Raw genomic sequence first — 21,843 nt, 5'->3', positions numbered from 1 at the left:
CTGCCTCAGCCTTCTAAAGTGATGGGATTACAGGCGCAAGCCACCATGCCCAGACACACACACAGTGAGACAGGGACTCACTCTGTTGCCCAGGCTAAAGTGTAGTGGTGCAATCATGGTTCACTGCAAGCTCAACCTCCCCGATTCAAGCGAACCTACTGCCTCAACCTTCTGAATAGCTAGGAACACAGGTGTGCCACCATCCATGGCTACTTTTTTAATTTTTTATACAGACAAGGTATCACTTCATTGCTACAGCCAGTCTCAAAATCCTGAGCTCAAGCAATCCTCCCACCTCAGCCTCCCAAAGTACAGGAATTACAGGTGTGAGCCCCCACACCTGGCCATATATATATATATATATGGTATATATATGGTATATATATATGGTATATAGATATATACCAAACATACAAAATGTATTAATTGACTTTCTGTTATCAATAAAGCTCTGGTCAACAGTAGTCTATTAGTAGTTAACTTTTTAGGGACTCTAAATTCACAGGCATCTGACAGACTGTGTGGATGATAAGAGTCTCTAATCCCCACCTTGTTCAAGGGTCTACTGTATTCCCTACCATGTTCCAAATCATTGAGCAATGCAGAAGACCAAGAAACACTTGTTCTATAATTGACTAAGTGAAGAAATGATGTTACCCTTACCTACAGACATCAGGTTCCTGAAGGTTTCCCACATCACATCTCTGTAGAGATTCTTCTGGGAAGGACCCAGCAAAGCCCACTCCTCCTGGGTGAAGTTCACAGGCACATCCTCAAAGGTCACTGAGTCCTGAAACATCCCACATGGCAGAGAAAGAAGGTTCAGACCGACAGCATTAGGAATCTATACTCATGTCAGAAGTTCACACAATGCTGTAGACTCTCAAAATTTATTCAATGACTTGGTCAGCCTCTTGTCTTCTGTTTACACTCAGTTTTTCCATCACAGCAATTCTGATGCTAGAATTGAATATATTCAGTAAAGTGACAGCCAATAGGGACATGCCTCTCATTGGTGATTTCAGAGACTGAGATATGGGTCTCAGTGATATGCCTGGATCACCTCTAGTGTCTCTCTGTATAGTGGGTCAGTATTACCTCTCATGAGAAAGTCCCAAACATACTGTCTATAAGAGACAACATTAGCAGTTCTGAGACTGCATATTCTTACACATGTTTATTTAGAAAGTTGAACTTTGATGGTATCTAGGGGCTAGATTTGGGAAGATCTGTACCAACATAACTAATAAATGGGGTTGTGTGTGCCTTAACTACTTATGCAAACAATAGGGTATTTGCCTAATTCCCATTTTCCCTCTGAGAGTGTGGTATTTTCAGCAGAAGCAGTGTACCTAATCAGCCCTTGCTAGGTGTGAATAATTTCCCCTTCCAAAACGCATAACAAAATTTGATCCCCAATGTGTCAGTACTGAAAGTGGGGCCCTTTAAGAGGCATGAGGGCTCTGCCTCATGAATGGATTAATCCACTGATGAATTGAAGAGGTAATGAATGAATGGGTTATCCTACAAATAAGACTTGTGGCCTTGTAAGCAGAGAGACCAGAGTTAGCACAATCAGCCCCCTTGCCTAGTGATCTCCACTGCCTCAGATAGTAAAGAGCAAGAAGCTTTCACCAGATGTACCCCATTTGCCCTTGGATTTCCAAACTTTGAGAATTGTACAAAATAAGTATTTTTTATATATTAACCCAAATTCAGGGTTTGTTTTTTTTTTTTTTTTTTTGGAAACAGTCTTGCTCTGTTGCACAGGCTGGAATGCAGTGGGGCAATCTTGGCTCACTGCAGCCTCGACCTCCCAGCTCAAGTAATTCTCATGCTTCAGCCTCCCAAGTAGTTGGGATTACAGGCATGCACAACCATGCCTGGCTTTGTTTTTGTATTTCAGTAGAGATGGGGTTTCACCATGTTGGCTGGGCTAGTCACAAATTCCTGGCCTCAAATGATCCACCTGCCTCAGCCTCCCAAAGTGTTGGGATTGCAGGCATGAGCCACCATGCCCAGCCAAATTTCAGGTATTCTATTACAACTAACAGAAAACAGAGCTATGAAAAAATACGCTCGGCACAGAGTCTGTAATGAGTGACCCTGGCAGATAACATTTCACATGTTTAATCACCACTTGTTATTTGGGGGACACAGCCCATCCTGTGTGATTACAATGAAAGAGAACATCTGTACAAGAGGTCCTGAAGGGAGTGCTAAATATGGAAAGAAAAAACCATTACCAGCCACTACAAAAGCACACTTAAGTACATAGAGCAGTGACACTATAAAACAACCACACAAGTCTGCATAATAACCAGCTAAAAACATGATAGGATCAAATCTACACATATAAATAATAACCTTGAATGTAAGCAGGCTAAATGCCTCAATTAAAAGGCACAGTGGCAACTTGGATAAAAAAGCAAGATCCAATGGTATGCTGTCTTCAAGAGACCCATCTCACATGCAATGACACCCTTAGGCTCGAAGTAAAGGGATGGAGAAAAATCTACCCCGCAAACAGAAAACAGAAAAAAGCAAAACGACATGGTTTGGATTTGAATCTCCACCCAAATCTCATGTCGAATTGTAATTCCCAATATTGAAGGTGGGGCCTTGTGGGAGGTGATTGGATGGTGGTCCTTCATGAATGGTTTAGCACTATCCTTGTGGTGCTGTTCTTGTGATAGTAAGTTCTTGTGAGAACCGGTCATTTAAAAGTCTGTGGCACCTTGCCCTGCTCTCTCTTGCTCCTTCTCTGGCCATGTGAACTGCTGCTCCCCCTTTGCCTTCCACCATGATTATCAGTTTCCTGAGGCCTCCCTAGAAGTTGAGCAGATGCCATCCTTCCAGTACCATGCTTCCTGTACAGTCTAAGGAATCATGGGCCAATTCAACCTCTTTTCTTTATAAATTACCCAGTCTCAGGTATTTCTTTATCATGCTGCAAGAATGGAGTAATACAAGAAAATTGGTACTGAGAAGTGGCGCATTGCTATCAAGATATCTGAAAATGGGGAATTGTTTTTGGAACTTCTTAACAGGCAGAGGTTTGAAGAGTGTGGAGGGCTCAGAAGACAACAGGAAGATGAGGGAGTTTGGGACTTTGTAGAGGCTTGCTGAATGGTTGTGACCAAAATGCTGATACTGATATAGACAATAAAGTTCAGGCTGAGGAGGTCTCAGATGGAAAGGACAATACTTATAAGTATTTATTGGGAACTGAAGCAGAGGTCACTTTTGTTTTTCCTTAGCAAAGAGCTTGGCTGCAGTGTGCCTCTGCCCTAGGGATATGTGGAACTTTTTTTTTTTTTTTTAATTGCGACCAAGTCATGCTCTGTCACCCAGGCTGGAGTGCAGTGGCACGATCTCGGCTCACTGCAGCCTCGGCCTCCTTGGTTCCAGCACTTCTCCCGCCTCAGCCTCCTGGGTAGCTGGTTTTACAGGCATGCACCACCACACCTGGCTAATTTTTGTATTTTTCCTGGCTCATAACTCTCACAGCCCCTGTTATACTGCTGTGGCACTTTAGGCTTCAGAGGCAGGACTCAGAAGACAGAATCTCTCTCACTGACCTTCTCCTGCTGTCCTTCACCTGCCCAAGGAAGGAGTCTAATCTTCCCAGCTTTTTTGATTGTGGGTCATCAGACACTCATTTCAGAAAGGATCCTGTCTCATACCCTGGAGGAAAGAATGCTACATAGAGAAGCCAAAAAGAATCTGAACAGACAGGGCTTGGTGGATTTTCCCATTCAGTCTATCAGTATTAGATTCTACCTTTTTTGTCCAGCCAATTTCTACATAGTTATGAATCATGCCTATCCAATGAGGTCTCAAGAAAAGGTCCCAGAGTACAGGATTCAGAAAGCTCCCAGACAGCTCAACACATGCAGGCTTATAGGAAGGTAAACAACTTATCCATCAGCTGGGAGGGTGGCACACCCCAACCCCAGAGACAGAAGCTCCTGTGCTCAAGACCCTTCTAGACCTCACCCTATGTATCTCTTCACCTGGATGTTTATTTGTATCCTTTAAAATATCCTTGGCCGGGTACAGTGGCTCACGCCTGTAATCCCAGCACTTTGAGGGGCCGAGGCGGGTGGATCACTTGAGGTCAGGAGCTCATGACCAGCCTGGTCAACATGGTGAAACCCCGTCTCTACTAAAAATACAAAAATTAACCAGGTGTGGTGGTGTGCACCTATAATCCCAGCTACTCAGGAGGCCAAGGCAGGAGAATAGCTTGAATCTGGGCAGTGGAGGTTACAGCGAGCTGAGATTGCACCACTGCACTCCAGCATGGGCCACAGAGCGCAAGACTCTTGCCTCAAAAAAAAAAAAAGAAACCTCAGAGTTAGGTATGGTGGCTCACACCTGTAATCCCAGCACTTTGGGAGACCAAGATGGGAAGATCACTTGAGGCAAGGAGTTCAGCCTGGGCAACATAGTGAGACTCCATCTCTACAAAAAAAGAAATGAAAGAAGACTGTGAAGATGAGTAAGTGTTTCCATGAGTTCTGTGAGCCACAATAGCAAGTTAAACCCAAAGAGAGCACAGGAACTCCAACTTGAAACCTGTGGGTTATAATTGGCCCAGACTTACCACTGATACCTGAATGGTAGGGAGTGGCAGGCAGGGAGGGAGGGATGTGGAGACTGAGCCATCAACCTATGGGCTCTGAAACTATCTCCAGGGTAGAGAATGTCAAAACTGAATTGGAAGAGACCCAGTTGCTGTCCACCGCAGGATACACTGGTTGCCTTTTGGTAGGGAGAAAACCCACACTTTTGGTCACAAAAGTCTTCTGTGTTGATTGTTGTTATTGAAAGAATAGAAAAAGCCCTTTGAGTTTGAGTGTGTTCTTTCCACACAGATTACTATTTCCATAATCATTTAGTACACAAAAAATCATAATTGAGTACTTTTTTAGGTGTTGCTAAATGCTGTCCCACAGGAGTTAGCATTAATCTGCCAAGTTCACGTTTATCCACAGTCACAAATTCTTCAACCTACGAAGGAGAAGAACTGAGGTTATGGAACATCTTTGTAATTCACCAGTATAATCCACCACACTTTCTTTTGAAAACAACTCATTTTTTCTGTAACCAAAATGGAAGAGAGGTTTTTTCCCTATTTCTTTTCCCTGATAGTATTTTCATGCTAAGGCCTAGAATTCCATTTGAAATCACCCAATAGAAAAAGGAGCTGAGAAACTTACTACACAGGCTCTGGAAAGAAAAATAAGAATTTTTATAAGGGAATACAAGACTAGACTTTTTTTCCCTAAAACCTACCTTCTTCTGGCATGTTTTGAAATACTTTAACTTCTCCATCAATCTCTAATGATATAGTGCATTTTACAGTTATTAAAAAACTGAAGCTGATGGCTGGGCATGGTGGCTCACGCCTGTAATCCCAGCACTTTGGGAGGCCGAGGCGGGCAGATCACCTGAGGTCAGGAGTTCGAGACCAGCCTGACCAACATGGTGAAACCCCATCTCTACTAAACATACAAAATTAGGTGGGCATGGTGGCGCATGCCTGTAATCTCAGCTACCTGGGAGACTGAGGCAGAAGAATTGCTTGAACCTGGGAGGCGGAGTTTGCGGCGAGCCGAGATCGCGTCATTGTACTCCAGCCTGGACAACAACAGTGAAACTCCGTCTCAAAACAACAACAACAACAAAAGAAAAAACTGAAGCTGAAATGAGTAAACCTATTTTTTCAAGGTGATAAACCCAGGGAGGGGCAGTGCTGACCTGAAACACTCAAGTGTCTGACTCAAGTGTCAGGTCACATCATCCTATCACTTGGGACATCCCCCCACCTCCAAGCTGCTCCCTGAAGTGCTTAGTGACCACTCTCCCAGAAGACACTCAACTGTGTGCTTTTCAGGTTCTTGCAACAACTCATTGGGGGTGGTTTTCTCCTTTCACTAGACTGAGAGAATCCAGAGGACAGAAATCATTCTTTCCTTTTTTTTTTTTTTTTTTTTTTGAGACCAAGTCTTGCCCTGTCGCCCGGGCTGGAGGGCAGTGGCGCAATCTTGGCTCACTACAACCTCCACCTCCCGGGTTCTAGCAATTCTGCCTCAGCCTCATGAGTAGCTGAGATTACAAGGGTGCACCACCACGCCCAGCTAATTTTTGGATTTTTAGTAGAGACGGGGTTTCACCATGTTAGCCAGGCTGGTCTTGAACTCCTGACCTCAGGTGATCCGCCCACCTTGGCCTCCCAAACTGCTAGGATTACAGGACAGAAAGAATTTCTGTTTGGTCTCCTCTATACCAGAATTTGATTGGCTGACTAGCCATGTGTCCCCAAGGAATGGAAATGGGTTGGAGAAGAAAAGGCCTGTCCCAAGGGATTAGTTTTTTACAATAATGATATAGGAGACTGGTCCCACCCCAGGGCATCCAGCTGCTCCCTGGGGAGGCCTCACCCCCACACCTCAGGCTCTTTGTGGGAAGCAACCTAGGGGCTGATATTCACTAGACTTTCCCAAGAGACTTGGCAGCTGTAGGCATCTTGGGCCAGCCCCAGGTAGTCCTGAAACCCAGGATCAGGAAAAGGCAGAGGGTGGGCTGAGATCACATCACTGTAAATTTTCCAAAGGGGAATCTCAACCCAAGACATTCTCAGAAGGTGTCTGTGCCTAGGGCAGATAAAAAGAGACACAAAGATTGTTTACAGCGGAGTGTCAGGTGGTTCTTCTCTGAAACATTCACAAACACAAAACAAATATTTTTAAAAGAGCCATACACTGCCCTCTAAAAAAATGACAATTAAAATACTGCCTGTGTTTGAAACATAGCCTGGAGGACGAAGAAGTGATATTGTTGTGAACTAAAGGAAATCCGTGTTATGAAATGCGGAAAGGGATCAGGAAATCCCAAATTTGCTGCCAGCCTTAGGAGAAGGTAGCCTAGGGACCACAGTCGCGGATTTGAGACCCTGCTTCGCGTATATTTGGGAAACTCAGATAAAATCCAAAAGCCCCTGGTGAGAAAGAGGGAACTGGGGACCCCACAGCCTACCGCTCGTCTCACACGAACCCCATACTCGAGGCAGGATTCACCCCATGACCCTCCCGTGGCCCCATACGGGGAGACGCGGAGGCAGCGGGCGTGACGTGGGGCAGTGGGCGCGGAGCTGACCAGAGAGGGCGCTGGGCCCAGGGCCGCAGTCAGTTGCGCAGGGACTGGACCGGACGGCTCGGGGTCTCGGCTGCCGTCGCAGCCCCACCCTGCAGCCTGAGAGGAACCAGGGCCGAGGTGCGCCAGGGGTACTTGGGTCCCAGAACCCAGAGTCACCCACGAAGAGGCCCGGGTCCCGCCACAGCCTATTCCTGCCGGTTCCAACCAGTCCCATCCTAGTCTCGGGACCCTCAGCCCCGTACACTCACCAATTCCTGGCTTCCAGGTGTCCCAGTCCTCCCTACGGCTCCTGCTGCCAGTACGGGTCCCAGTGTGACAGAGGATGCTACAGACACGTCTGTGGGTGTCTGTCAACTACAGAGTAGGAGCCGCGTTTAGAGGGGTGAAGATGCCGCGCACCCACCTCCCTGCAGCGCGCCAGATCCACAGTTCTCACGACCCCACCCCATGGCCCTGATTGGATACGGCTCCAGGTCCCGCCCCCCTGGAGACTGAGTAACAAGAGGCGATCTCACTGTGCTGAGTGGAGCCGCATGAACAGGTTCCAGACACAGCCCTTGGCAGGCGGGCTTCCTCCCAGTGCAGTGACCCGACCCCTCCTGGGGAGAAATTTGCACTTAAGCAGAATGTCCTGATTGATTGTACTCAATGGCCCTTCCTGCTTCTTTCTCCTGGACCAGCAATGACAAGTGTGTGCTAGGAATCCCAGACTCACTGTCCAGTGGCGCCATCTCCTGGCCTTGGAGCAGGAGGGGGGCTCTGATTGTCCTCCAGGGATCAGGAATTTGGCATGAGGCTGCTGGCGACATAGTCAAGCCTTTCTCCCATCTGATGTCTCAATCTGCTTATTTTCAAGAAAACACATCGACAACAGGATAAAACTTAAATTCACGGAAAAGCAAAAGCATGAGCTAGCTCAGAGAAGCAGTCTTTCAGACGTAGTTCAGCAGGAAAACCCCAATTTAGAGGTTAAACATATTCCCAACCATGGGTGCCAGACTGTTGAAATGGGTCCCCAGAGGCCGGGCGTGGTGGCTCACACCTGTAATCCCAGCACTTTGGGAGGCCAATGCGGATGGATCACCTGAGGTCAGGAGTTCGAGACCAACCTGGCCAATATGGTGAAACCCCATCTCTACTAAAAATACAAAAATTAGCCAAGCATGGTGGTGGGCGCCTGTAATCCCAGCTACTCAGGGGGCTGAGGCAGAAGAATCGCTTGAACCCGGGGGTGGGGGGAGCGCACGGAGGTTGTAGTGAGCCGAGATCGTGCCACTTCACTCCAGCCTGGGCGAAACAGCAAAACTCTGTCTCAAAAAAGAAAAAAGATCAGAAAAAGAAATGTGTCCCCAGAGTCCTCATTACCAAGTCATGGTGATGAGGCAAGACACGTAAGGATTCAGCTCTGGGAGTTCAACTTGCCCTCTTGTCCCCTCTGCAGAGTGTGGCTATGCTCCCTCCTTTAAGACTTTAAGTGTTAATAAAAGTTCCCAATCAAAAGCCAAGAAACTAGACATTGATTTTGAAAACATAAGGAATTCCTCGTATTTTTATGAAAAACAAAGCTATTAGTCATACAGAACACGAATAGTACAATGGCAGACATAATGCCTTCGTTATCAGTAATTAAATGGAATAAACTTGCCAAACAAAAGACAGAGGCAGGGAGAATGAACTTTTAAAATATGATCAAATTGTATCCTGTCTACAGCACATTCATTGTAGATCTCAATACCCAAGTCAGTTGAAAGAGAATGAAAGAAAAAGATATTCCATGCAAATAGTAACGTAAAGAGAGCAGGGGTGGCTATACAATTGTCACACAAAACAGACTAAGTCAAAAACTGTTAAAAGACACAAAGAAGAGCACTATAAAAGGCTCAAATCATACAGAATACATAACAGTTATAAATATAATTGCAATAAATAACAGAGGCCCAAAATATATGAAGCAAACATTTTAAAAATTGAAAAGGAAGGCCAGGTGCGGTGGCTCGCACCTGTAATCCCAGCACTTTGGGAGGCCAAGGCAGGCGGATCACCTGAGGTCGGGAGTTTGAGACAAACCAGACCAACATGGAGAAACCCCGTCTCTACTAAAAATACAAAATAAATTAGCCAGGCGTGGTGGTGCATGCCTGTAATCCCAGCTACTCGGGAGGCTGAGGCAGGAGAATCACTTGAACCCGGGAGGCAGAGGTTGCCATGAGCTGAGATCACACCATTGCACTCTAGCCTGGGCAACAAGAATGAAACTCCATCTCAAAAACAAACAAACAAAAAGGCCAGGCAAGGCGGCTCATGCCTGTAATCCCAGCACTTTGGGAGGCTGAGGCGGGTGGATCACGAGGTCAGGAGTTCGAGACCAGCCTGGCCAACATGTGAAACCCTGTCTCTACTAAAAATACAAAAATCAGCTGGGCGTGGTGGCGCATGCCTGTAATACCAGCTACTTGGGAGGCTGAGGCATGAGAATCACTTGAATCCAGGAGGCAGAGGTTACAGTGAGCCAGGATCACGCCATACACTCCAGCTTGTCAAGAGAGCAAGACTCCGTCTAAAAGAAAGAAAAGGAAATGTCAGTTCTACAATAAGAGTTTGAGACTTCCGGCCTGGCGTGGTGGCTCACGCCTGTAATCCCAGCACTTTGGAATGCCGAGGCGGGCGGTTCACGAGATCAGGAGATCCAGACCATCCTGGCTAACACGGTGAAACCCCGTCTCTACTAAAAATACAAAAAAAAAAAAAATTAGCCGGGCGTGGTGGCGGGCGCCTGTGGTCCCAGCTACTTGGGAGGCTGAGGCAGGAGAATGGCATGAACCCAGGAGGCGGAGCTTGCAGTGAGCCGAGATCGTGCCACTGCACTCCAGCCTGAGCGACAGAGCGAGACTCTGTCTCAAAAAAAAAAAAAAGGCTTAGAAAAAAAATATTGGGGGAAATTTCATGATATTGGATTTCTCCAATATGTGCTTTGGTTGCCTGAAGTACAGGCAACCAAAATAGATGAACTGGACTATATCAAAATTGAAAACTTCTGTGCACCAAAGGATGCTCTCAACAGAATAAAAACCTACAGAATGAGAGAACACATGTTCCTATCACCTATCTCACAAGGGATTAGTACCCAGAATATATGAACTCCTAAAACTCCACAACAAAACAAAATCAGGCTGGGCACGGTGGCTCAAGCTTGTAATCCCAGCACTTTGGGAGGCCGAGGCAGGCGGATCACCTGAGGTCAGGAGTTTGAGACCAGCCTGGTTGACATGGCAAAACCCCATTTCTACTAAAAACACATACAAAAAAATTAGCTGGGCGTGGTGGCACGTGCCTGTAATCCCAGCTACTTGGGAGGCTGAGGCAGGAGAATCGCTTGAACCCGGAAAGCGGAGGTTGCAGTGAGCTGAGATCGCGCCATTGCACTCCAGCCTGAGCAACAAGAACGAAACTCCGTCTCAAACAAAACACTATGGTTGTTACTAGAAAAGGGAAACATCCGGCTGGGCGCGGTGGCTCACGCCTGTAATCCCAGCACTTTGGGAGGCCGAGGCGGGCGGATCACGAGGTCAGGAGATCAAGACCATCCTGGCTAACACGGTGAAACCCCGTCTCTATTAAAAATATAAAAAATTAACCGGATGTGGTGGCGGGGGCCTGTAGTCCCAGCTACTCGGGAAGCTGAGGCAGGAGAATGGCATGAACCTGGGAGGCAGAGCTTGCAGTGAGCCGAGATCGCACCACTGCACTCCAGCCTGATTGACAGAGCGAGACTCCGTCTCAAAAAAAAAAAGGGGGGGAAACATCAATTACTGTTTACACCAGCAATTCCACTTCTAGGTATATATCCAAAGAAGTAAAAGCAGGGTCTCACACAGACACATGTACACCAATTTCATAGCCATAGCCATCTTAATTCACAGTAGCCAAAATATTATTGTAGAAACAACTCTTCCAGCCAATGATTTAATTCAATTACTGTCAAACTATTTTTTAAATATATTTTTTAAATCTTTACAAAAAAATAAGTGTTCAAAGTAGATAAACAAAGTGTGCTTTCTCCATACAATGAAGTATCATTCAGACAGAAAAAGCAATGAATTCCTCATACATGATACAACACGAATGAACCTGGAAAACATTATGCTAAGTGAAATAAGCCAGACACACAAGGACAAATTTTTTGTTTTTTGTTTTGTTTTGAGACAGAGTCTCACTCTGTCATCCAGGCTGGAGTGCAGTTGTGTGATCTTGGCTCACTGCAACCTCTGCCTCCCAGGTTCAAGCGATTCTCCTGCCTCAGCCTCCTGAGTAGCTGGGTTTACAGGTGCACACCACCATACCCAGCTAATTTTTGTATTTTTAGTAGAGACGGGGTTTCACCATGTTGGTCAGGCTGGTCTGGAACTCCCGACCTTGTGATCTGCCTGTCTCAGCCTCCCAAAGTGCTGGGATTACAGGCGTAAACCACCATGCCCAGCACAAGGACAAATACTGTATGCTTCCAGTTACATGAGGTGCCTAGAATAGCCAGATTCATAGAGAAAGTAGGATAGACATTATCAGGAGCTGGGGGGAAGGGAGACTGGAGACTTGTTTAATGAGTACTGAATTTCTGTTTAGAGTGATGAGAGAATGCTAGAGATCAATAGCTGCGTTGGTCACACCACATTGTATATTTACTACAACTGAATGGCACATTTTAAAAAGGATTGAAATGGCAAATTCTCTGTTAGTATATTTTACCTCCAAACAATTTAAAAACTCAAGAAAAAAACATGATTCAAGCTACTAGGCATGAAAACAACATCTGGGATAACAAATTACACTGAGTGGAATAAACAGCAAATCAGTTACTGCAGAGAAGATGAGTGAACCTTGTGACCTAGCAGTAGAAACTATCCGAAATGAAGCACCCAGGGAAAAAAAAAAACCACCACCACCACCACCAACAACAACAAAAAACAGAACATCAGTGAGCTGTGTAGTGGGAAAATTACAAGTGACATAATATCCTAATAACAAGACTCTTTGGCAGAGGAAAGAACACAACAAAAAATATTTCAACAAATATTGGTTTCACATTTTCCAAATTGGATGAAAATTATAAACCCAGAGATCAAAAAAGTTCAACAAACCACGAGCATATATGTATATAAATCTACACCACGGCACATCATCAGTAAATTACTTCACAGCAGGAACAATTAAAATAGCTTTAAGGCAACAGGAAAAAGACATTAACTACAGTGAACCAAAGATAGGATTCATTACATACTTATTACCAGCAACAGTGCAGATCAGGACACCATAGAACAATAACCTTAAAGTAATGAAAGAACAAGTATATCAACTAAGAGTCCTATATCCAGCAAACAATATCTTTCCAAGTGAAGGGAAAATAAATTATTAATTCAGCCATAGTGAAAGAGTTTGTAATCAGCATACTTGCTCCATAAGACACATCACTAAACCTCATGGGGGCAAAGAAAAATGAAGCCAAGTGGAAATCCGGAAAGAAAGAAGAGCACCAGAAATGATAACCACTTCAGTAAACACAAAGGGTTACTATTTTTTATTGCTTTAAAAAAATCATTGAATCTTTTAAAAAAGAAAAAGAAAAATAACAATGTATTATGTTATGAAGTTATAAAATTATGATGAAGGCTGGGCGTGGTGGCTCATGCCTGTAATCCCAGCACTTTGGGAGGCCGAGGAGGGAGGATCACCTGAAGTCCGGAGTTCGAGACCAGCCTGACCAATGTGGAGAAACTCCATCTCTACTAAAAACACAAAATCAGCTGGGCATGGTGGCGCATGCCTGTAATCCCAGCTTCTTGGGATGCTGAGGCAGGAGAATCACTTGAACCCGGGAGGCGGAGGTTGCAGTGAGCCGAGATCGCGCCATTGCACTCCAGCCTGGGCAACAAGAGTGAAACTCCATCTCAAAAAAAAAAAAAAGGGTGAAAAGTATCTGAAATAACCAAACAAATAGCCAAACAATTCTGAAAAAAAACAAAGAAAATTTAGCAATCCTAATCAAGACAATGTCTTTGGCAAGTAGACAAATATATCCATGGAACAGAATAAATGTTCCAGTAACATTTCTACACATATGTGGTCCAGTGAACAACTGAACAACAAAGTGAACTGAGTCAAAATTTCTCAACAAATAATGCTAAAAAATAGAATATGCATATGCAAAAAGTAAAGACTGTAGATCTATGTCTTGCACTATATACAAACATTAACTCAAAATGGATCACAAAACAATGTATAATCTAAACTATAAAATGTAAAGAAAATGTGGGTGAAATTATTTGACCTTGGGTTACGTTACAATTGCATACATATGACAAAGATGCAGAATCCATTAAAAATTGAGAAACTTCATTAAAATAAAAATCTGCTTTGTGAAGGATACAGCTAAGGAATTTTTTTCTTTTTTTTTTTTCTTTTTTTTTTGAGACAGAGTCTCGCTCTGTCACCCAGGCTGGAGTACAGTGGCATGATCTCAGCTCACTGCAACCTCCGCCTCCCAGGTTCAAGTAATTCTCCCGCCACAGCCTCCCGAGTAGCTGGGACTACAGGCACACACCATCACGCCTGGTTAATTTTTGTATTTTTAGTAGAGATGGGGTTTCACCATGTTGGCCAGGCTGGTCTCGAACTCCTGACCTCAAGTGATCTGCCCGCCTTGGCCTCCCAAAGTACTGGGATTATAGGCATAAGACTGCTAAGGACTTTTTTTTTTTTTTTTGAGACGGAGTTTCATTCTTGTTGCCCAGGCTGGAGTGCAGTGGTGCAATCTCGGCTCACAGCAACCTCCGTCTCTCAGCTTCAAGCGATTCTCCTACCTCAGCCTCCCGAGTAGCTGGGATTACAGGCATGTGCCACCATGCCTGGCTAATTCTGTGTTTTTAGTAGAGACGGGGTTTCTCCATGTTGGTCAGGCTGGTCTCGAACTCCCGACCTCAAGTGATCCGCCGGCCTTGGCCTCCCAAAGTGCTGGGATTACAGGCGTGAGCCACCGCTCCCGGCCTAGAGACTGCTAAGGATTTTTAAAGAATAGCCATAGATGGGAGAAAATACTTATAAACCATTATCTGATGCAGCAATTATACCCAGAATATATAAAGAGCTCTCAAAAACTAATAATCTGAAAACAATCAGTGTCATTAATACTTGACCATAGAATATTTTTCAGTGACAAATAAAAACATGAAATATCATTCAACATCATTATTCATTAAGTAAACACAAATTTAAGCCACAATTTTTTTTTTTTTTGAGGCAGAGTCTTGATCTGTCGCCCAGGCTGGAGTGCAGTGGTGCGATCTTGGCTCACTGCAAGTTCCGCCTCCCAGGTTCACACCATTCTCCTGCCTCAGCCTCCAGAGTAGCTGGGACAACAGGCGCCCACCACCACACCTGGCTAATTTTTTGAATTTTTAGTAGAGACGGGGTTTCACTATCTTAGCCAGGATGGTCTTGATCTCCTGACCTCGTGATCCATCCACCTCGGCCTCCCAAAGTGCTGGGATTACAGGCATGAGCTTAAAGCCACGTGCCTGGCTTTAAGCCACAATTCTAATACCACTACACATATTTGGGAGTCTAAAATTAGTAAGATTGGCTGTATCAAATGTTGGTGACAATGCAAAGCAACCGGAACTCATATGATGTTGGCAGGAATACAAAATGGAACAGCCACTTGGAAAACAGTTTGGAAGTTTCCTAAGAAGTTAAACATATACCTGTCACAACACCCAGCCATTTTACTCCTAGGTAGAATAAAATAAAATCTTCTAAAGAAATATCAGCTGGGCATGGTGGCTCATGCCTGTAATCCCAGCACTTTAGGAGGCCAAGGTGGGTGGATCACGAGGTCAAGAGATTGAGACCAGCCTGGCCAACATGGTGAAACTCCATCTCTACTAAAAATACAAAAATTAGCTGGGCGTGGTGGCACGCACCTGTAGTCCCAGCTACTAAGGAGGCTGAGGCAGGAGAATGGCTTGAACCTGGGAGGCGGAGGTTGCAGTGAGCCAAGATGGCACCACTGCACTCCAGCCTGGCGACAGAGCGAGACTCTGTCTCACGCAAACAAAAAAGAAATATCATATGTTCTTACAAACACTGGTATATGAATATTCATATTTAATTCTTAATAGCCAAATACTGATATTAACCCAAATATCCATCAACAGCTGGAGAAATAAATTTTGCTTCTTCTGAAGATGGAATATTATTCATGTACAATAAAGAACTATTGGATGAAGCTCAATTATGCTGAGTGAAAGAGGCCTGACACAGAACAATACAAACTGCAGGATTCCATCAGGGGTGGCTGAGAGAGAGGAGGCAGTAGGGTGGGGCAAGATTACCAAGGACCAGCGGGTAATGTTTGAGTCCGATGGATGGGATCCTTATCTTGAAAAGATTGTTTCATGAATACATATTTTTATGTCATTTAGAAAAATCTCAGTACAATATACCTATTTCTTCCTGTGAGCCATGGGAATTGAAATAATTGGGGATAGTGAACAACGCCTGGGGTGGAAAGAAACTGGTGCCCCAGTAAGGGGAGTGGAGGGAGGAGTGCCCGTTGGTGCTCTTGACTGTGAGGTGGGTCTCTGGGAAGTTAACAGCTGAGGGAGAACTGTGTGGGGCTCCCTCCTGCTCTGGGCAGGGCTTACTCCAGCCCTTCTCCCCCATCCTCTTCTGCCCACTGATAGCCTTGCTGCAAAAGGGGCACCAGAACTTCTTAGCCTGCTCTTCCCAGGTGATTCAGCTGTACCCAGGAGAGAAGTACCAGGAGCTGGAGTGGATAATGGGACCGGTAACCAAGCGATCAGTGGGCACAGGCTGGGATGAAAAGGAGAGAAGGGATAAGATAGTACTTGGGTGGGCCAGGCACAGTGGCTCACGCCTGTAATCCCAGCACTTTAAGAGGCTGAGGCAGGTGGATCACGAGGTCAGGAGATCGAGACCATCCTGGCTAACATGGTGAAACCTCGTCTCTACTAAAAATACAAAAAATAAGCCAGGTGTGGTGGCGGGCGCCTATAGTCCCAGCTACTCGGGAGGCTGAGGCAGGAGAATGGCATGAACCCGGGAGGTGGAGCTTGCAGTGAGCCAAGATGGAGCCACTGCACTCCAGCCTGGGCGACAGAGCGAGACTCCGTCTCAAAAAAAATAAAAGATAGTACTTAGGTGGTGATCACCTTCCTGCCACCCCATTTAGCTCAGTGATGCCTGGGGTAGGGAAGTCATCAGTTGCTTTGACATGACGCTGGAGACACACATTTCTACAGAGGTAGAAAGGAAGCCAGACCCCTTGGCCTAACAGATCCCACACCAGCTCTCCTGAGCCAGGGTTACTGACTCATCTAGAGCCTCACCAGGCTGGGCTGGTAACAGGGACCTGAGACCCAGAGAACATCTGCATTTAGGACATGATATCCTCCAGACCCCCGGCCTGACCCTCCATGATACATCCCACCCTCCCATTCTCTAGATTTGGGATCAGACCTTCCTCATAGGCACCATCCCCCCAAACAGCCCATACTTCCACATCCTCTGTCTCCCGCCAGTGATCAAGGGAGGCATGAAGAGCAGCCCTCACTACTGCCCTCATACACAAGATGGGAACACGCAGCTGACCGTACTGACCAACTGCTCCTAGGTGGACAGCAGCTGGAATGATAACTTCATAGACATCACAGTGAGCAGCCCCATCCAAATCAGGTCCTCCTACCCAACTTTTACCTGTTTGCTACTCAGGTCACCCCACCTGGCCTTAAGTGAGTTTCCATTCAGATCCTTCCATCCCCAGGCACTGACCCTTGTTTTCACTTAGGTGGCTCCAGCTGGCCTGTGATCCTTCCCCACAGCAATACTGCATTCACATTCTGATTCCCTTACTGGACGTCAGGCCTTCCTTCTCTCCTAGTTGCCCACCAGGTGCACCCCACAGGTTGTGGAGGGTAGACTAAGAGTCTTGGACCAACTCTTCTCAGCTGATATCCCTCCTACACCAGCGATTTCTTTTTCCAGATTATTATCTATTTCTTGCCCTTGCCTGCCCAGAATAATTGTTTAATCCGGATCACCAGGTTGGGTCCTTGTTTTTTCCCCCGGTCCTGATCCTTTTCATCATCTGACTCATTTCTTTTTGGTTCCTTTGTCAGAACTTTACCCACAGGCACCTGAGGACTTTAAACTCATCTCCTGGTCTCCCCAAGCCACTTCCAATACCCCATCCAGCGACCTCCACCACAGCTTCAGGTCCCTCCATAGTGATATCCTTTCCCAGGCTCTCACCTCCTACAGGATGGATCTTCCTCCAGGTTCACCAGTGGAGGGTTATCTAGGTATGTTTTACTGAATTCTGGACTGCCAGGGCCTGGGAAATGGGACAGGAGGGTGCTGGACCAGCTGGAACATCTTACCCAAGGCCCACCCTTTTTTGAAGCCTTAGCCCAGTCCAGTCCCTTTTTTGTGTAGCTCGAGGCTGAGTTAGCGGCTGAGTTGGGGCTGAGTTAGGTCCGCTCTCACGGACACAGGACCTCGGGAGCTGCAAGTAAGGAAGGCAGAGAAAAGCAATCAGGCACGCAGAGTCCTAATTAGGGGAGAAAAAAATCAGGCTGGCGAGAGCAGCAGAAAGCAAAGAGATAAAGTAAATAAGCTACAAATCTGCCCTTCTTCATGGTCCAGGACATATAAACAAAAAGAGACAGCTAAGCTATAGGCCTGCTTTCTTTATGGCCCAGGACATATGGCCCTCCTGCTCAGATAACATACATAACTCAAACTTCCTGCTTATCAACAAACGCTTCAATTTATCAAACACCACAGCGGCCAGAATAATGCAAATTAGCTCCCTGCTGCCTTGGCGTTATCGATCAGCCAAGTTTCCAGTCCATAAAATCCTCAGCAAGCCTGTTTCCCTGCATTCAGCTTCTCTTCTGCTGGCCTGCCTGTTGCCGCCTCGCAACGAATTTTCATACTTTCTCTGATAAACCTGCCTTCCTTTACCTACAACTGTCTTGGTAAATACTTTTACCGCCGGCGCACCACCGCCCCAGATAGTCATAGCTCACCCGCGACGAGGCAAGAGACGGGGAAGCAAAAGAGGAGGAGTGGGTAACCTGTCTTTGCTTCCACTTCGGCAGAACTTGTTCTGTAGCTTCTTAAAACACAACCCAAGCATCACTTCTCTGCTGGAAATCCAATAAAAGTCCTCAATACGGCCCACCAGGCTCCATGGGATCAGACCCCTGCCTGCCTGCCTAACCAGGTCTATTATTACCTCAGCACTCTAACTGCGGTCCGCGAACCAGCAGCATGGACGACACTGGGGACCAAGTCAGAAATGCAGAGGATCAGGCCTCCCCCAATGACCTGCTGAATCAGAATCTTTTTAAAATCTTTAAAAAGATCTTTTAAAAAATCTTAAAAAGATCTGTAGTTTCTTGTGAAAGTTTGAAAAGAACGACTTACTAGCTTCCACTTTATAAAGAGTTATTTCATATTCCTCACCTGTGCGATATTGATCAGAGTGTGCTGTGGAGACCCGGTGAGTTCAAGGGGCTGGGGCTGAAACTGGGAGAAGAGACAAGTGAAACATCCCCGAGATGATGCAGCCGAAGGCGAGGCCGCTTTAGCAGCACTTGTATGGCCTGATGGCCTGGCCCACGGCTCCTGGCGTGCAGGAACAACCACTCGCAGGAACTGGAGTGGCTGTGGGCGATGAATGCGCTCCGGTCCTAGCTCAGGCACACTGCGACCAAGCCGCCCAGCCGGGATTCGACGAAATATGCTCACAGGCGAGCAGCAAGGAGCAGGGCCTGCTTCTGGCCTGGAATGGGCGAAACGTGATGGAGGAAAGGGTTTCCGCTTCCGCCAAGAGTAGGCTGTGGCTCTCACCGGTGAAAGAGAGACGGGCCTGCCTGCAGTTCCCGGAGGATATCCGGTACCTGGCACACTGGCCAGTAGGAAAGTCACAGCAAATACAAAAATCTAATGTTTCAAATGCCCCTTATATACCCAACAATTTTAAAACCATATAAAAGTGAATCTACTTGGCTATTAAAAATACATTTCAATCAACTCCGAGATTCAAGAGACTACAAAATGAAAACGAAATTTTTTAATTAAATAATTTAGGCAAGAAACAGTACCTATTCAAGTTATGAACCTTTGTGTTAAAAAAAATTAACAGAATTATCTCACCTCAATGTTTTTTATCTGAAAGTAAAAGGTAGCCCACATTCTCCTTAAGCATTAGGCACTGATAATAAAAGGCTGGGCGAGTTGGCAAGTACCTGTGGTCCCAGCTACCCGAGAGGGAGGCTGAGGCGGGAAGGATCTTTTGAGCCCAGGAGTTTTAGAACAGCCTGGGTGATCTAGCTAAACCATGACTAAATAAAAAATAAGCCAGGAGCAATGGCCTATAATCCCAGCACTTTGGGAGGCTGAGGTGGGAGGATTGCTTGAGCCCGGGAGTTTGAGGCAGCCTGGACTGGACAACATAGTGAGACCCTGTCTCTACAAAAAAAAAATTAAAATTAAAAAATGAGTCAGGTGTGATGGCCCATGCCTGTAGTCCCTGCTATTTGGGAGGCTGAGGCAAGAGGCTTTCTGGAGTCCAGTAAGTCAAGGCTGCAATGAGGTGAGATCACACCACCGCACTCCAGCCTGGGTGAAACAGTGAGGCCCTCTGTCAGAAAAAAAAAAAATAAATTTTATAACATTTCTTTGATGTTGTGAATTTTTCTGGAACATTATACATGAGTTAATTTGGATCAGATTCCTGAATTACTTACATTTAAACCATTTCTCTACAGTGGGGGCTGGGATGAGGCACCTTCAATCCATCAAAGTTGTATATAAATCTATAGAGGTGACACTCAGGTCATTTCATTAGGAAATACTCATACCTTTCCACAGATATGGCATACGGTGTTAGTCCTATTCTTAGAAATTAATATACATTTTCAAGAAGTGTGATTTTAATTCAATAGTATGTTTGCTCCATAAACAGCAAATTGCCTCCTTCCCCAGTTTAAAAAATTTTCCAGTTGTTTTGTCTTTACTTTCCCAAACAACGGTATCATCTTCAATCACAATATTTCCTTCTTCCATCCTATTCCTATTTATTGCTCATTGTTTTTTGACATTAACTTATATAAACTAGTGTAATGATAAGTGTTTGGGTGAAATAGACATATTTGCTTTTAGTTAGGTGCTATTCCTCTGCTCTGAAACATATATAATAGAACATTTCTATATCCACCAAAGCTCACATTCAAATCAGAAGTCAAAACAAAGACTTTCCCAGGTTTAAGCATACATACTAAGAGAACTTATTTCCAGCACACAAGTCCTACAAGAAAGACCAAAGAAAGTTCTTCAGTCTGACATCAAATGATGGCAAAAAAACAGGAGAAAACAAAGATGACTATTAAAGAATATTATAACTATAAAAGACAGACTAAATGTGTATTTCTTCACCTGTAAAATAATCAGTTGATAGGTTGTTGGACCTCCCACATAAAAAAATGTAGTATGTGTGTATTTCATTTGCAAATAACACCATACAAGAAGTGGACAAACCCAGGGACTACCAATGGCAAAGTAATAATCCTAAGAATGTATTGTTATGTGTGGAATCTCAAGAGTTGTTACACATGTAACAAAATATCCCAAGAATGCAAAAATATGAAAGCTGTAGTTGATAAATATTTTTGTACATCACTGAAAATTAGCCATATATCACAAGAAAAGTGATGCTGATGGTAACGGGTTATCATTTACTTGATAAATAACAGAGTAATCACTACAAAAGGTAAGAACAATGATAATGAAAAATAATTCTACATGTAAAGACATTGGATGAAAGCAGAATTTACTGACCTTCCGAAGTAAAAATTGACTCTGCATAAATTCCATATTACTGGGGGGGGGGTAAGATTTCCTTCATTCATCCTACTTTGAAGTTCTCTTGTTAAGCACATATTTCTCCTTCAACAGCAGCTCTACTATTGAAATCAGGAAATTCTTTCCTGTCCATTTCTTGACCCTCCAGCCCAGGTAGAATTATAGGTCAATCATTCCACATTTTGTAGTATGTTTCCTCAATTTTCTGTAGTTAGGAAAATCTGTATCGCATTATTATTTTCAGTTTCTCTTGCTTAATTCTCACAGTCTGGAAGATTTGTTCATGAACAAAACATTGCAATCCTTATGAGTGTTCTTCAGGGAAAGTTAAAATTATAACTTCTAGACTGGGTGCGGTGGCTCACGCCTGTAATCCCAGCACTTTGGGAGGCCGAGGCGAGTGGATCACGAAGTCAGGAGATCGACACCATCCTGGCCAACATGGTGAAACCTCGTCTACTAAAAATACAAAAATTAGCTGGGCATGGTGGTACATGCCTGTAGTCCCAGCTACTCGGGAGGCTGAGGCAGGAGAACTGTTTGAACACAGAACGCAGAGGTTGCTGTGAGCTGAGATCGTGCCACTGCACTCCAGCCTGGCAACAGAGTGAGACTCTGTCTCAAAAAAAAAAAAAAAAATTATCCCTTCTAAACAGATAACTGAAGGGTATTAGCATACATCATGGGTGTGAAGTGAGTGAGGACCATGAGACACGATAGGTAGCCAAGGAAGCAACC

General features: G+C 45.1%; 1 protein-coding gene across 1 annotated transcript; it reads right to left on the bottom strand.

Annotated features, from left to right (window-relative positions):
• Window positions 1-548: 548 nt before the first annotated feature.
• On the bottom strand, window positions 549-19,437 carry LOC129020125 (uncharacterized). Its single transcript, XM_063658268.1, has 3 exons — window positions 19,399-19,437; window positions 18,706-19,185; window positions 549-790 (listed from the first exon to the last, which is right to left on the bottom strand). Exons 1-3 carry the CDS (start codon window positions 19,435-19,437, stop codon window positions 626-628), a joined length of 684 nt encoding a protein of 227 aa, XP_063514338.1. The 3' UTR covers window positions 549-625.
• Between the last annotated feature and the right edge of the window lie 2,406 nt (window positions 19,438-21,843).

This window comes from Pongo pygmaeus, chromosome 20 (assembly GCF_028885625.2).
Source record: "Pongo pygmaeus isolate AG05252 chromosome 20, NHGRI_mPonPyg2-v2.0_pri, whole genome shotgun sequence".
In the NCBI taxonomy this organism is placed as follows: Eukaryota; Metazoa; Chordata; class Mammalia; order Primates; family Hominidae; genus Pongo; species Pongo pygmaeus.
Note: the sequence above shows the minus strand (reverse complement) of the source record. Positions and strands in the feature narration are given on the sequence as shown.